This window comes from Lampris incognitus, chromosome 18, assembly GCF_029633865.1.
Source record: "Lampris incognitus isolate fLamInc1 chromosome 18, fLamInc1.hap2, whole genome shotgun sequence".
In the NCBI taxonomy this organism is placed as follows: domain Eukaryota; kingdom Metazoa; phylum Chordata; class Actinopteri; order Lampriformes; family Lampridae; genus Lampris; species Lampris incognitus.
In genome coordinates, this window is record NC_079228.1 from 10,343,940 (window position 1) to 10,361,975 (window position 18,036).

At 47.1% G+C, this 18,036-nt stretch overlaps 1 protein-coding gene across 1 annotated transcript in view; it reads right to left on the bottom strand.

Moving 5' to 3' along the window:
- arid1ab (AT rich interactive domain 1Ab (SWI-like)) overlaps window positions 1-14,373 on the bottom strand; it is a 55,925-nt gene extending 41,552 nt beyond the window's left edge. The window contains exon 1 of the mRNA XM_056298546.1: window positions 13,215-14,373. Coding sequence (XP_056154521.1) covers window positions 13,215-14,129 — 915 coding nt within the window. The 5' untranslated portion in view covers window positions 14,130-14,373. The remainder of the gene's footprint in view (window positions 1-13,214) is intronic.
- Window positions 14,374-18,036: the final 3,663 nt, after the last annotated feature.

The following is an 18,036-nucleotide window of genomic DNA, read 5'->3' on the forward strand; positions in this document are numbered from 1 at the left end:
AGGGGCAGACGAAGATCATTCACAAAACACCCCCCCCAACCACCACACACAACCCCCCACACCCCCTCCCCCCCCTTCCCCTAGGTATCACTGACACCGTTTCTCCCTAGTACACATAGACCATCCACTCAGAGGGTATGCGCATGCATGTGCACACGCACAAACGCACACACACACACACAGAGAGTGCCGGAAGGCAGCATGCTGTCTGTGTGGCGTGTGGAGAATCATTACTCAGCAGTGCAGACTGAGATGCCTGTTGTGAACTTCTTTTGAGTGCATAGTGCACTACTTCTTCCCAACACAAACACAAACCCGGGCCGAACGGCGGCTACAAATTACCCTTTCTGATTTCTTTGAAAGCGGTTGGCACACCGAAGAGACACACCGAAACTGACAACCTCGACAATGCAGGCAAGTCGCCAATCGGAGAACACCACATTCCCCGACTTGCTCACATCTGAGCCGCTGTAAACACATCTGGTGCACCATTTAGTTCACGCGACAAAAGCAGTCTATCTCGAGCGCGAAAAGGGTTAAAATTATTACGAAGTGTCAGCAAATATCCTTTGACTCGGGTCTACAGTAATCCACAATTTGTGGTTACCTATAGCCTCCGAGCACGAAAAGCGTTTTGATGGCGGTAAGTTATATTTGAAATTCAATTTTCCCATTTCGGCGGCCCAACCCACACCCACTTAGATCGCTCAACAAGGCACGGCCGCAGCTAGCACGGCGTTAGCTCGAGAGTGCTAAATAATGGCACTGGTCTTCATATTACTTTTAATTACTTTCACCTCTAAACCACTAAAGCTGGCTCTCCTCAAATGACACACACTGATCAGCCAAAACATTACGACGACCTGCCTAATACGCTGTTGATCCTCCGTGTGCCGTCGAAACAGCGCCGACCCGCCAATGCATGGACTCCACAAGACCCCTGAAGGTGTCCTGTTGTATCTGGCACAAAAACATTAGCAGCAGATCCTTTAAATCCTCTAAGTTGTGAGGCGGGGCCACTGTGGATCGTACTTGTCGGTCCAGCACATCCCCACAGACGCTCAATCAGATTGAGATCTGGGGAATCTGGAGGCCAAGGCCTCCTTGAACTCTTTGTCACGTTCCTCAAACCCTTCCTGAACAATTTTTGCAGTGCAGTAGGGCGTGTTATCCTGCTGAAAGAGGCCACTGCCATCAGAGGATACCGTTACCATGAAGGGGGGTACCTGGTCTGCAACGGTGTTTAGCTAGGTAGCACACGTCAACGTAACATCCACATAAATGCCAGGACCCAAGGTTTCCCAGCGGAGCATCACACGCCCAAACACCAGCTTGTCGTCTTCCCACAGCACATCCTGGTGCCGTCACTTCCCCAGCAAAACAGCGCACACAGACATGGCCATCCATGTGATCCAAAACAGAACGGGACTCACTGGACCGGGCAACCTTCTTTCACCGCTCCCATGTCTATTCCGACACTCGCATCCCCACTGTAGGTGCTTTGGGCGGTGGACAGGGGTCATCACGGGCACTCTAACCCGGGCCACGGCTACGCAGCCCCATACACAGCGGGGTGCGATGCGTTGTATTGTGACACATTCTCCCCCGTAACCATTATTACAATGTTCTGTGACTTGCGCTACAGTAGACCTTCTGTCGGTTCGGAGCTGAGGGGATTGATGAGCGTTTGGCACCCGACACCCTGTCACCGGTTTGCGGTTTGTCCCTCCTCAGACCACCGTCAGTAGGTACTCGCCACTGCTGACCGGGAGCACCCCACAAGCCTCGCCGTTTCAGAGGTGCTCTGACCCAGTTGTCTGGCCCTTGTCAAAGTCCCTCAGGTCTCTACTCCTGTCCATTTCCCCTACATCCAACACATTGACTACGAGAACTGGTTACTCACGTACCGTCTAATCTACCCAGACCTTGACATGTGCCCCTGTTTGGAGATGATCGATGTTATTCGGTTCACCTGTGAGTGGTCATAATCTTGTTGGCTCATCAGTGTATATATATATATTCCATTTGCCAAGAGTCTTGAGAGTCTGTGACCTGATAAATCTTCTGCGAAACTCGATTTGCGAGCTACATCCATAGTCTGCCACGCGGTTGCTTTGTATGGCGGCGGCACAGCTCTGCGTTCATCTGTCAGCAGTCGTCAATTAAACAAGTAACACCTGAGGCCTGTTGTTATTTTCTAACAGTAGGAGTTAAACCCGGAAGCACAAGGCAGTATAATGTCTACGGCAAGCTCAAAAATCAGTACATTCGTGTGAAAGGCATCATAAAATGTCATAATACCCAGCATCCAAACGGCACTCAATTAGCACGCTAACAAATGTAGCATGGGTGTCTCCGTAACCGAACGGTTACAGCGCATACTACACGGCCACATGGCCGCAACCATCGCTGGTTCGAAACCAGCCAGTGTGTCTTACCCCTCTCTCTCTCTCTTCTCTCCCCATTTTTTGTCTGCCTCCAGTATCACAATCTAATAAAGGTACAAAAAAATACCACAAAAAAAAAAAAAACAAAAAAAAAACATATTAAAAGAGGTAGCGTTTCATCTGGTAACAAGTGGCCAAAATCAAATGAATTATCCATCCATTATCCAAACCGCTCATCCCGCTCTCAGGGTCGAGGGGATGCTGGAGCCTATCCCAGCAGTCACTGGGCACAGCAGGCAAGCAGACACCCTGGACAGGCCGCCAGGGGGGGGGGGGGACAGGGGGGGGGGGATGAAAAAAAAAAGAAAATCAAATGAATGACACAACAAATATCACCAATCTAACCAGTATCAGTAGTAACAATTATTACCAGTAATCACTCTTGGCCATTACAAATAAAAAAAAAAATGATGCATCCGGGTAGCGTGGCAGTCTACTCCGATGCCAACCAACACGGGGATCGCCGGTTCAAATCCCCGTGTTGCCTTCGGCTTGGTCGGGCATCCCTACAGACACAATTGGCTGTGTCTGTGGGTTGGAAGCCGGATGTGACTATGTGTCCTGGTCGCTGCACTAGCGGCTCCTCTGGTCGGTCAGGGCGCCTGTTCAGGGGGGGAGGGGGAACTGGGGGGAATAACATGATCCCTCCCACGTGCTACGTCCCCCTGGCGAAACTCCTCACTGTCAGGTGAAAAGAAGCGGCCGGCGACTCCACATGTATCGGAAAAGGCATGTGGTAGTTTCGCAGTCCTCCCCGGACCAGCAAAGGGGTGTGGAGCAGAGACCGGGACGGCTCGGAAGAGTGGGGTAATTGACCGGATACAATTGGGGGAGAAAAAGGGGGGTAAAGAAGTAAATAAATAAATACCAAAAATCTGGAGAATGGAATCTTAAACATGTAATACAACTCATCTTAAAACGCCGGAGCAGGACTTGGGTTTTATATAGCCAACAACACTCACGGACAGCTGTTATCCAGAGAAAACAAGCCAGAGCCTATGAAAGTAAAGCTCTGGTTTGAACTTTGGTCAACTGGCTGCCACATCAAGGCTCGGCAGCACTCTCATATTCAGTCAACACACCCGTCAAACGTAGCACGAGCACAACCAGACACTTGTTCATGTTCATGACTATTTGAAATAGTTGTTAAAATATGCAGGTGTTGATTTTATTGGTGTGGTTCTTTTGGTTTTTGCTTGAAGGTGAGGTCCCGCTGCACCACAAGCATGTCCTAATATTGCCAATGTCCCCAGGACGTACCGCTTTGCGTTTACTGTACTCTGAAAAATAACTTTTTTTCACGTTCCTCCAACTCGGTGACACGAGCTTTTGAAACGATCCTTTGCCGTCCCTCGGAATATCGTTTTCAATGGTATTTCTGCCAATAAATGTCACATTCTGAAGTAGGTTCAATTAACAAATGTTCAATTAACAGAATTTACAGGGTATTTCAAGTCCATCCCCCCTGCAACATCGAGCCAAAAAGCCCCATGGCACCGTTACCTCTTGCCCCACTGAAAGTAAATCAATCCTCGCGGAGAAAAAACACAGCATGAGATAGTGGCGATATAGTGATGACAGCGCTGGAATGGACTCATGTACTTTGCGCAAGAAAATTGGGAAAGAAAGGGTAATACTACAAGTCCAATAGTAAATAAGAGCAGAGGGTTTGCTCCAAAACAAAGCAAAACAAAAATCCAGAATCAAAACATTTTCCCTCTCCCACCTGTGAAATACAACAACATGACAGCTACACTGGTTTGCGTTGTTTCATGTCCTATTCCTACCCCCCCCCCCGGTTATATCCTATTATCTGCTGCTGCAATGATTAAATTCTCCTTATGTATTAGCCCACGATAAATTAATTTATTACACGGCCGGGAAAATTTGTTGTCTGGTAGCCGAGTACAACAAATTTTCTGTCTCGGACAACCGAACCACAACAACTCAAAACCCAACAGGCAACAAGTATGAGAGCATGCTACGGCTTTTTCTTATATTCTGTACTGAGCGATTTTATTTTACTTTATTGTTTGTTGTGTTTATTTTTCTATTGATATACTTCTTTCTTCCGGTATTGACATGGATATTTACGATGTATTTACTATTCCCATGCAATGTCTGGGTAACCTGCTGCTGTAACAAGAATTTCCCAATCTGGGATCAATAAACCACATCTATCTATCCATCAAGCCATCCATCTATAACTAGAAATCTTTTGCCTTATTTTTTTTTTTTTAGCACTGTGATCAGTTGCCTAAAAAAGAATGATGGCAGTCACAAATTGAAATACTTTTGTGGAGAAATAATTGAGGGAATTCTAATTAGCTCTCCGTGTAGTAAGTGGATGATCGATCTCTGTTGTTTTTCTGGTTGGCACACCGATACACATAGCTCATGCCCTAACTTTGGTCAACTTAGCTAACGTTTGGGATTCCGGGTAGCGTGGCGGTCTATTCCATTGCCTACCAACATGAGGATCCCGGTTCTAATCCCTGTGTTACCACCTCTGGCTGGGTCGGGTGTCCCTACAGACACAACTGGCTGTGTCTGCTGGTGGGAAGCCGGATGTGGATATGTGTCCTGGTCGCTCGGGGTGCCTGTTCAGGGGGGGAGGGGGAACTGGGGGGGAATAGCGTGATCCTCCCACATGCTACGTACCCCTGGTGAAACTGCTCACTGTCCGGTGAAAAGAAGCGGCTGGCGACTCCACGTTATCGGAGGAGGCATGTGGTAGTCCGCAGCCCTCCCCGATCAGCAGAGGGGGTGGGGCAGCGACCGGGACAGCTCGGACGAGTGGGGTAAATGGCCAAGTACAATTGAGGAGAAAAAAAAGAGGGAAAAACGTCCCCCCCCCCCAAAAAAAAGTTAGCTAATGTGTAATAAAAACCCAACAACTACAATGAATGTGAATACGTTTTAAAAAGATAAGAAATCAGGAAATTTCGTGTCAAGAATTTATACAACGATCACTTCATGTTGCAAACATTTTAGCAATGTTGTAATAAATAAGTTGACAAGTTAAAAAACATGTCGGATTCTGTGCAGGGATTAGCTGTAGAAAATAATTTAGCGCTTTCCTACGCAACTACGTTAGCGTTGTTAGCATTAGCCGTTAAAGTTTTATATAGTTTTATATAATCCAGTGATTCAAGTAAAGACAGCTGATGATTGCTTATGGCATGAAACAGGCTTGTACTGTCTCATAAAGAATTTACTTGACTCACTGCATTATTTTGCTCCTTATTTGTTGAGCACTTTCCCTACCGTTGAGTGTTTCTTAAGTCGGCGTGCCAACTAAGTTCTTGAAATAATTTGAAACTCAATAATTTTTCCGGGTTAAAGGCTCGAGAGTAATTGAGCATCATCTAGGGTAAGTCGATGCACCACCAATACGATAACGGTGAAAAGGGGCAGGTCTCTGCATGAGTGTCTCTGCACAATGGACGTAAAAAGAAACCTAAAGTGCTTGCAGAACAGCGGCAAATCTTCAATCAAAACACATGGAACACTGCAAATTTTTATGGCAAAATGCAAACTTTTGAAACAAGACATGCTTCAGAAATTGTTTCAAGCTTCTACATTAACGCTGCTTTGTATGAGCGAACTACTACACAAAACAATCAGGACAACCAAAGACTGCAGTTGTGCAACTAGAGATGGACAGTTGGTTGCCCAGAGGACAACCACATGCATTTCATTTTCTATTACCCCAAAAATAAATATTTATGTATTATGTTTCCATTAATGTATACAGATAATGGGAGAAAAACGAGCTGGACAGGCACTACAGCAATTAATTTAATATCGAGCCTAACAGGGCTCTATATTACGGCTCGTCTGTGACAAGTGGATGTTTTGTAGCGCAAGTGCAAGAGAAATTTACTTGCCCCACTGGACAAGTCATAAACAATAAGTAAATACATACATACATACATACATACATACATACATACATACATACATACATACATACATACATACATACATACATACATACATACATACATACATACGTGTCTTCACATTATGTACCACTCATTACTCGGCTATTTAGTTAAATGAATACATTCAGAATACTGATTCGAAACAAATTCCTTTTTCCCACGATATGTCCAACCAGCGTCCAACTCAGAATGCCTTGATTGATCAATCAGACACACACACACACACACACACACACACACACACACACACACACACACACACACACACACACACACACACACACACACACACACACACACACATTTAGTTTCTCTATACTTGTGGGGACCCCTCATTGGCTACATTCATTCCCTAGCCCTTAACACTACCCTTAACCCTTACCCTAACCTAGTCTTAATTCTAACCTTAACCAAGTCTTAACCCTAAAATAGACCCTTTTCCTCATGGGTGCCCATAAAATGTCCCCACAAGGTAGGTGGTTTCTGTTTTTTTTCCCCCCATTGAGATAGAAAAACAAACACACAGAGTAAGAACCACTCACAATTCAGTTCTAACGTTAATTTTTACCTCAGAAGAACAACGATGTTCCCTCGGGCTACGCAGCCCGGCCGGGTGCCGGGGAACGCACCGATAAGAAGAACAACCATTGTTACAACTGCACCGTATGAGTCAAAGAGAGAAGGAAAATTCGTGGACAGCTGGAGAGATGAATTTGACTTGTTCTAATGTTCTGCAGCGTCTGTCGGGGGCAACCCCACTTGGCTAACAAGAAAGTGACGCTAGCTAGCTAGCTAGCGTTAGAGCTGTGTAATTCACGGGGACTGCCAATTTTTTCCCGATGGCCCGTTATTCCGAAACCTCAATAGTTCGAAAAAAAATGTCCCACTGGACCGAAAGCCCATAGTCTGACAGCCCATTACCCTGAAAATACACACTGGAGTTGGAGTTCAGTCACTGCTGGTCTGTCCTTACTACTTTCCAGACCCCGTTAACATATTGCTCAACTTAACAGATAACGTACAAATCATCTTTGTGAAACATGACGCCAAATTTATCAGAAGATGGGTGACTAGTGAAAAGTCTGATGACAAGTTAATTTACATTTCAAACGACTGACGACAAGACAGCAACACAAACATGCCAGTTTTATCATGTTGTTTGGCCTTTAGTCACCTGCGTACTAACAACTGTGATGTTAACGGTGTCATTATGTGAACTAACTTTTAAAGTAAAATTCCTACATTCAAAACCTTTGTAACAGTAAATATTTTCACTCTACATCGCCTGTATCATTATATACAATCTAAATGAATATGAAACTGATTTGTTGGGGTGAAAGTGACATACAGCCACTTTTAATAAAATTCATAAATTGAATCATTTCTATGTTGACAGTTGGGGCGCTTTCATCTGTTCATCTGAATCCTGCATTCGCAATGAAATGAAACATTTAATCATTTTCATTTTTACCCTGACAAGAGACTTCTGCGCCGCCTGGACAAGTGAAGGGTAAATGTATTTGCCCGAAAGACGAGTTCCTCAAAAAGTTCACGTCGAACCCTGCCCAGCATTAATCTGCAACTGAATAACTTTAAAAGAAGACTAAATTGCTTTGCTGTAATCATCAATACATATTGTTATTAAGAGTCTCAATGAGCGTGTTTACATTCAAATAAATAAGCAGACTTTAGAAACAGTCATGTAAACAGCTTGTTGATCTGGTCATTATTATTATTATTATTATTATTGAGGTATGGTCTTTTTTGTACTTGGCCAATTACCCTATTTTCCGAGTCGTCCCGGTCGCTGCTCCACCTCCTCTGCCGGTCCAGGGAGGGCTGCAGACTACCACATGCCTCCTACAATACATGTCGAGTCGCCGGCCGCTTCTTTTCACCTGACAGTGAGGAGTTTCGCCAGGGGGACATAGCACGTGGGAGGATCATGCTATCCCCCCCGAACAGGCGCCCTGACAGATCAGAGGAGGGGCTAGTGCAGCGACCAGGACACATACCCACATCTGGCTTCCCACCCGCAGACACGGCCAACTGTGTCTGTAGGAACACCCAAACTAAGCCGGAGACAACACGGGGCTTCGAACCGGCGATCCCTGTGTTGGTAGGCAATGGAGCAGACCGCTACGCAACCCAGACGCTCCCAAGGTATGGTCTTAATCATCTGATTTCTTGAACATATATATAAACAACATAGTCAGCTTGAAATTGGCTTTCTGATAATAATAATAATAATAGCTTGCATTTATATAGCGCTTTATCAGATGCAGCAGATGAAAAGTCACCAGACACACTGAACAAGATGTTGACTGAATATTACAAACACGGCAAAGTGCCGTGGAGGGAGACTTGAAACATGCAACCATTAACCATGTGTCGTTGCACTGCAGTCAATTACACTCAGCATAATGCCAAGGCGGTGTTTGCAATCTGAACGGTAAGCAAGAAAATTACTTTTTAAACTTTTATTTGCAAACAAAGTATAGAAAAGACATGACTGGAGAGAGGCTGGGACTTCCCTTGGCAGTTTTAATAAAATAACTTCACATGAAAAAATGCCAAAGACAACCTGGCAAGACTCCCTATCAAAACTTAAGACAATTTATGAAAAAAATCTCCCATCACATCGCATTTTACAAACACCGGCTTCTCATCGATGTGCCTTACACTCTCCGTATACGATAAAAGTCCATGAAGCTAATCAGCATTTTACTGTTCAAATCACAGACAATCGCTTTTGCAGACGAACAATCAATTACAACGCCAACGTGCAGTTTGAAATTGTTTACTGCAGGTACAGGCAAGCCAGCCACAACACGACGGAGAGCCAAACGCATGCCGGCTTTCCTTCCAACCAATCACCACGCAAGGGGACTTCACTGATTAGCACGCCTTCATTCTAACAGGAGCTAATCAATAAAATATCCTTGTGTAGTGACTGGTTGGACAGGAAAACCTGCTTACTTCTGGCTCTCCATGGCACATAGCTGCAAAAGCCTCGTTTACGGTCTATTATTTCATATATTATATATATATATATATACACACACACATACACACACACACATCTATATGTATACCTAGTTGGCTAGCTAACAGTTAATTCATACAGGACGGTAAACGAGAACACTTGTGCTATGGTATTCTGCAACTGTGCATGAACAAAAAAGACAATAAATACAAATAAAGCGGTGAAAAGGACCCAACATGCTTGCTTAAGGACTTGTCACTGCCCAATCGTGGCACTGACGGCAGGAGACATCGGAAGAGCCGACGCGCCATTATTAAAACGGTTAAATACTTTCAGGGAAATCGGGTTATTTCGAACCATAGCCCCTGAATCTAAACATTGGAGCAGTGGCTTTGGGTGATTACTCCCAGTAACAAGGTCACTGGTTTCCACGTAAACACTCAATGTCAACTTGCACATTCAAGAGATATGAATTCATGAAAAGTGAAGAGTAATATGATAAATGGGTTGGTTAATTTGGTACACTCATCTGAGAACTTGAGATACTGCAAACACAATATCTGCAATATATATATATATTTATATACATATATTCACACACACACACACACACGCGTGAAAAACAGCAGTCCTCCCATTCTTTTGAATGAAGGTAGTGTGTTGAGGCTGCAGCAGTGCAGCAAGGAGTTCAAACAAAAAATGCAGCAGCCGCCCGGCAAGAAAAGTAAAATCAGAATCAACTTTTGCCAGAACGCGACCTGACGCCACGCCGCGTCAGCCAGTCACATAAGCCAGCGATCAGACCGTGGGCATCTTTGGTCTGATCCCCATGGGCCATATGTAGTGACACGCCCACACCAACGCACAACCCCGCAGGAAGGTGCCGGACTCCATCTGAATCCGGAAATCGGTGTGAATCAGACGTCAATGTACAGCTACAGTCTTAAAGCAGAAGCAATACAAATCCCCTACCTATACTAAACTTAAGTTTTGTCAAAAGGTTGGCTATTTAAGAAGGATAACACATTAAAATATTATTAAAAAAATCTGAAACCATGTCACCACTATCAAATCCCATTGGTCGAGTCATAAGTCTCAATAATAACCATAGCTGAAATGATATCAATGAGGAAAAAAAGAGAAACGCCAAAAAAAACAACAGAGATGACCTAAATTAATACACCCCAACAATTAAACATACTTGGGCAAACATAATAATTGTTGTCCACAATTTACCATGTTGTGGTGTGGGACTTCAGTTCCACAGTTTGACTGAATGAATGATAAAGGTCAGTTGCGGATAATGTAGTTGTACACAATATAGAGTATGGGTGATTGTAGCTGTTCCCTAAACCTGAACGAAAATCTCATCAAGCAATGCATACAGTAATTTCCACTTTTGGGACGTAAGACCATGCAAACAAACATCTAACAATTTGACTTACAATCTTGTATAATAGCATATTTTGACTTAAAATAAGCTATTATTAATCATACAAAATCCCATTCTTAAAACTTGCGGGGGATTTCTTTAGTAAGGGGGAAAAAACCAAATGCATGCAAAATAAAATATTTCTACAAGTGAAATTTCAACCATTGAAAAGGAAAAAAAAATCTTGATCAAGCTAAAGTGACGTTAAACAGCCAAATATCGTAAACCATCAAAACCTCACGTGACTGACGCTGCATACCCAATGCTAGCTCAAGCTGGGAACTCTTGAAAGTCATGCATTTATTTCCATGAACAAATCAAACGCCCATTTATGTTTATTATGAGCGTACACAAACTCAAGACATGCATAATTCACCCTTTTGTATTTTTTCAGCATCTTAAATTACCTCGTCTCTTTAGGGTGAATTTGGGGTATCATTTAATAAAAGGGTGAACAAACACTTTTCACCTGTCCCACCAGCAGTACATTTGGCAATGTAAAGCGACAAAAGCAAAAGTCACACTAAGCCGCCCACTCAAGTTAACCACTGAAGAGAGTGATGCAGGCTTAGCAGTGCTCAGTTGGTTACACACTGAATGCAATTTAAATAAATTTGGCTTCTGCATCACTGATGGGAGAAAAAAAACACTGACATTTGGCTGTCACCTTGGTTGCTTGTAAACACACAGCCACACCAACTGTCTCACATGGCCCCCGAGACGTTTCAAGCCAGCATCTCCCCAACTCCTGATCTAGAAACAGTGGAAAACTCTATTCTAGAACAGAGCACAAGACCACACCTACTGTATCTGCTGTGCCAGAGTCAGCCAACAGAACAAGCGGTCCAAAGTGTAACCAGCAGAGGAAACTTCAGGTGCACGCCTGGGTCATTTGCTAAAATTACATGTGCCTCTGCAGAAGCGGGAGGGAAGAAAACGAGCACAGACCTACATAAATACAGTCATCATGCAAATCACTACAGTGGGGAGAAACAGAAATGTGTTCCATGAAATAGATTCAATAAACCGGCCCATCAGTGTGCTATTTGGACACGAGTGTGTGTGTGGGGGGGGGTATGTGTTGTTTTGCATTTAGGGGCTATTTGTGGAACCGCTGAATTTCTAAAAACGCATCTGTAAAACACACGCAAATACATAAAACACGTCACATGACCAATGCGAAAATACATCTATTGGTCTTAAAAGATGCATGCATGCATAAAAAAAAACCCCATCCAACGCAATACGGGTTGTGTTGTGCAGAACGTGAACCAGTGCAGAGTTGTGTGTGCGTGCGTGGGTTTTTTTTTTTTTGCAGCGTAACATTAGATGCAATAATAAATGGCCAAGAGCGGAGGATCGGGAGCCAATCAGATCTCGGCTCGCATGTCAACCTAAGACCAACTGTCTCCTGACTCTGACAGCAGGATTTTTACCTCCATAATTCAAATCCCAGAGCAAAGCGATCCGCCACTTGGCCAACTCAAATCACCGGCCGTGTTTACAAGCGGGCACATGGGGGAGGAGAGGAGGAGGAGGAGGAGGGGGGAGAAAACTCCCGAATCGTCGCCTCCCTTCCTCAAAAACGAATCGATCGCAATCGATACGTAAGACTTGCGGACGTAACGTCGCGATCTAATCGCGGCTTTGCGCACAAAACCTACCGACGATCGTACTTTCTTCTTCTTCTTCTTCTTCTCTCCCTCCCCCCCCCAAAAAAAGACGAGTTAAACGTGGCAAACGCTTATGAATATGCAAATGTTACCTAACAGTTATCGCGCTTATTTGCGTCTTGTTTACCGTCGTAATGTAATCCACGCGAAACGGCTCGTTCTCAACGACCGCGTGCCGGGGAGGGGGGGGGGGGACTGAGGGGGGGGAAGATGATTTGTTGCTTTCTTTTTCGAATTCACCCGATTCCCCCCCCCCCCGCAGCCGCCCCCCTCTCCCCCCCCGGCACAAGTGACGGTGATACAGCGCTTTTTAACTACCTTAGAGGACGAAGGAGCACCGGGGCTTCGCCAGGAAACACCACCTTAAGCCCCCCCCCTCGCCCCCCACACCACCCCCCTCTTAATTTCTACTGACAAACTCAACTCTACTTCACCCCGGACCGAGCAGATTCACGCCAGCGCCCACGGCTCAGAAAGTTGCGTCCGACAGAATCTATAGCTTCTTCTTTATCTAAACATTATTGCGGGGGGGTGGTGGTGGTGGTGGTGGTGGTGGTACTGTGAGAGAGGCAGCCATTTTAGAGATCTTGCTACATACACAATGGCTGATCCGTTGCAATGTGCCACTGGGTTGGTTTTTTTTTTTTTTTTTTTTAGTTCTTTTCCAGAAGCTGCTGAGCGGCTGCAACTTAAGTCGAAGTAGGTCGGTGCTGTGTGCGCGGAGTTTACCTGGTTTCTGCCCAGAGGTTGTCCAGTGTTTCCCGGGCTCATAGGAGGAGGATGGTGGCTCCTTTGTTGCCAACTCGGATGGCCCCCGCCGTACTGACTGCTCCCCATATCTGCTGGTCCCTTGTTGGCCCCCTCTTGATTGTTATAGTCTCCTTGCGGGTAACTCTGATAGCTCCTCGCCGAGCTGGGGGAGGTCAGCAGCTGGTTCAGAGTCGGCGTGGACGTGGGCTGTTGGTTTCCCATGTTATACCTTTGATTATTGTAAGAGGCAGCCATAGCAGCGGTTCCTCCTGCTGGCTGCTGCTTTGCTGGCTGCCCCCCAGCCGCCGGAGGCTGGTTGTTACGCGGGGAATTCATGGCCCCGTACCCTTGGCCCTGATAAGAAGTCCTGTTCGGGAATGGGCTGTAGTTGTTGTAATGGTTAGGATAACCGTGTTCGTGTGAATTAGGAGGGTAAGGGTCCATCATACTGCCTGGTTGCACTGCCGGCCCCGATGCAGCTGCCATGCCAGGGCTTTGTTGTCCGCCATGTTGATGAAAAGGGGCCCGGCTGTAGTGCTGGTTGTAACCGTAGGGAGGTGGAGGAAAGGGGCCGGGGTGGTGGTGTCCCATTCCGGGATGGTTATTCCCTTCGGCACCTCCGGCATCGTTCTGGTTGCTGCTATTGTTGTTGACCCTCGGTAGATTCCCGTTGCCGTTCTTCATGTCAGGATCCCCTCCTCCCCCAGCATTTCCAGCGTCGGTTCCGTCCTGTAGCTCCTTCTGGCCCGGAGATCCGCTGTCAGATCCCGGTTCCTTATTTTCATGTTGTTTCTCTCCCGGTACCGACTCCTCCTGTGGGTCCCGGTCCGGCTTTTTAAGTTCGGATGGCGGGCTAGTGTTGAGAGTGGCGACGCTAGCGACCTGAGCGGCCATGATATTCCTCTCTCGCTCTCTCTCAGCACAGCGACTCGCTCACGATCCAACTCCGAACAGCGCTGAACATAAATACAACTATTTAGAACAACGTACCCGTGTCCCGGTTCATTCCTCCCACCTCCGGAGCGAATCCGGGATCCACTGCGACTCCGTTTGACCAGAAAAGTTAGTGGGGTGTTGGCGGCGGTGTGGGGGGAAATAAGAAAATATAAATAGAGAGGCAGTGAATTAGATCCGCCGACACCACGGAGCGGGGGGGGGGGGCTTTCTGTTACGGAGCGAGACAGCAACTACAGCAGCACGAGGCTCCGCGAGACACAGCCATTTTACCGAGGCGCCGGGAGAAACGCGAAACACGGAGCGGATCCGGCGCTGCCCCGGAGCCGGACTGCGAAGAGCGTAACTCCTGGAACAATTTACTTTTTTTTTTTTTTTTTTGGGTGTCCGTCTTCTCCGGCTGAGCCGTCGCGCAGGTCGGGTGTTTATGGCGGGGCAGACCCCCCCCCCCTGTCGCGACTTGTCTTGACTGCAAGGTGATGAGAATAAGCGCGCACCCCCCAAAATCTCCCCGACACAGTTTGATTTTGCGGGCGTTAGCGGGCTGATTCTATAGGCGAGGATAGGGATATTGTGGAACTTGCGTCTTCAGTAATATACGTCTGACCCCCCACCCACCACCCCACCCTATGCAACTTGTAGCGCGCTACAAATGTATAAAAAAAAACAATTGAAAGTGTTGTGACGCTTGAGCCGTTTCGCGTCGTTGTTTTTGCTCATTTCTGCGAGGCAACTTGGTGCCGGTTAAAGGAGCGCGGCACAAATGCGCCAACAATTCAATCTTCAGCCAAACTAACTAGGCGGGTGGAAGAGACTTCTCCCGGGTTTCGGGGCCTGAAGAGATCAAGTAAGAGAGAGAGAGACAGAGAGAGAGACAGAGAGAGAGAGACAGAGAGAGAGAGAGACAGAGAGACAGAGAGAGAGAGACAGAGACAGAGAGAGCGCAAAATGACAACCTGTATAGCTGTGCCGTGCGCGTCGAGTACGTGCGCGCTCGCGCGTGTGTACGTGCGTTACACGCAGAGAAGAGGACAGATAGGGGAGGAGGAGGACGATGGGGGGATGGACTGAACCGTCTCAGAGCAGGAAGTGAAGGCGCGCGCGCGCGCTTGCGCGCGCGGACGCACAAAAAAAGAGAAACAGTGGCGGAGAAACAACGTAAGGCCAATGAATTTTTTTCCCTGGCAGAAAAAATAAATACATATATATATACAAATATATATACACATATATATATAATGTGTGTGTGGGTTTTTTTTTTAATTTTTGAAAAATCTTAAAAGTGGCCGGTACAATTAATGAGAACAGACCCCCCTCCTCCTCCTCCTCCTCCTCCTCCCCCCTCTCCTCATTCTCTCCGCCTGCCTGCCTGCCTGCCTCTCTCCCGGCAGCAGCAGCAGCAGCAGCAGAACTCCGCTATGTGAGCATGGGGGATGGGCGCGATTCCCCCCCCCCTCCCCTCCTCTCCCCTCCCCTCCCTCGCGCTCTCTCTCTCTCTCTCGCTCGCTCTCGCTCTCTCCCTCGCTCTCTCCCTCGCTCTCTCTCCCTCTCTCCCTCTGTACAATGCAGGGCTTTCTGGCACCGAGAAACGCCGGCCAAAGCTGACACTGCTCGCCCGGTGGATGGGAGAAGAGAAATCTCCCCCATTTATAGTCCAAAAGTTGTCTCTAGAGAAGAGAAGGAAAGACAGGAAAGATGTTCCAACGTTGTGTATTCTGAACGGGCTGTGCAGGCGGCCTTGCGCGTTTTGAATTAAACGGAGTATGGGGGTGGGGGTCAGCCAGCCTGCTTATATAGGCTGCATGGGAGGGAGTGTGTGCAGAGAGCACAGAGACAGGCGGCTGAAAAGCAGAGCAGAGATTCTGCTTTTGCTTTCGGGAACTTGACATAAAAAAACGCTGAACTTAAACCGGGTGCGCTCGCGTTTGTCTCCTACTCCATGCATATTTCTTCTGCCTCTTCGTCGTGTGAAGGAGCACCGCCATCAGCGGCTCTCTCTCTATCAGAGGGCCACGCCGCTTCTCTTACATCAGACTGTCATCAAAATATCCCGTATCATCAACAAGCCACCGTCCAAATCTTCACCAGACGTGATTTTTTTGGGGACGGCTGGCTCGGCCTCAGTGCTGCGAAACACTGGCTTTGTAAGGCTCCGGCGGACGTGGCGTGCTAAACCTCACATGGGTGAACAGCAAACGCGGCTCCGGGTGTTTAGACGTTTTTAAGTCTTTTACTTTGCCGTCTTACGGCGTCCGTCAAATCCAAACAAGCCAAACATCGTAAACACGCACGAGCCAGGATGGGGATTGTTCAGATGGCTATGACTTGGCAGGTTCCCAGAAAACTAGACAACACCCCTCTTCTCCCCCCCCCGCCCCCCTAACTTGCACGCTTCTTGAAAAGTAGACCAGTTAATGAGAGGGCACATCCGGGATATCGTCACCGACGTGGCACGGCGGCATATTTTAACACGCGCGAATGAGCGCAAGGCGCGTAATCGGTTACTTTCTTGCCGGGTGCGGGATTCGATACGAGGGTGTACCGCGCCACAAGGCGACGTCGCTAACCGCTCGGCTAAAGGGGACAGACCCGTTAGCTTAGGGGGCTAACGCGTCTCAGTGGTTTACACGTGTTAGCAGGGAGCGCGCTCTTTTTTTGGTAATTCTCGGTTATAATCCTGTTTTGTTTTTTTGTTTTTTTGGCTCTGCGGGATGAGATTCACACTTCCCACACAGCCGCGTATTGTACCCGGGGCCCTTTTTTCGATGCACAAAACGGCGTTTAGAGTGGAGAACAAAAAGGCCCCGTTATTTACAGATTGTTAGTTCCACCGCGGCGGCCCGTCAAGGCGTCCTCCGCTTAAGCCGCTCCAACATTTTTTTGGGGGGCTTGTTCCACTTGTGTTTCATTTGCGCGCGGATGGAGGAGGCCGGGGTGGGGTGGGGTGGGGTGGGTCATGTGACACCCCCCCATATGTCCCAGGATGATGATTTAAGAGTGTTTACTTGTGCCCCCCCCCCACCGTTGCCTCCCTGTGAGAATGACCATGATGCATCACTCTCAGCCCGGTGCCGCGGCTTCCCCGCAGTTGCCAAGGCAGCGGCCTGGACCCGTGCCCGGGAACCACAGCTAAGAACCTTTATTTGCTATTAAACTGATATCAGAGGCTGATTTGGGAAGGGGAGGAGGAGGGGGGGTTGATAAAGCCACGTTGGAACAATTTATTGGGGGCATTACAATCGACATGTGGCAATAAAAAAAAAAATGGGCGAAGATGGCAACTCGTCTTGGGTGGAAGCCGAACCCGTGTGTACCGTAAGAATTGTGAACCTGTTTGTGCAACAGGTTCGCCGGGACGATCCGCGCTCGCCGGCGGTACACATAAGCGGGCAGGGTCCCCCGGGCGGTGCAGCGGCCCACCTGCTCCTGCACAACGGGATGGGGCTAAATGCAGGAAACAATTTCCATTGTAACCGACAATGACAAAAATGGATTGGCTTTCTCTCTTTCCTCTCTCTAAATGAACACGTTCTTTGTTATGTACGTCGGTTCCTTTCGTATCCCTAAATGATAAATGGGTTTATTTTCTTTCACGGAATGTTCCTTTACTGGATCTCACCGCTAGGCAGCACGAGTGAAACTTTTGTTAATGCAGGCAGAATATTATAGGTCATTGAGGTTGGGTTGGGGTTTTTTTTCTCGTTTATTTATTTATTTATGTAAAAATCCATTGGTATCCAGTCTGGCAGCCGTACAATCGTCAAGACAGCCCACTAATGTGGAGTTGAATGTGGGGACCGACGCACACATACGTGCTCGGATGCTCACACAATGCATACCTCGCCAC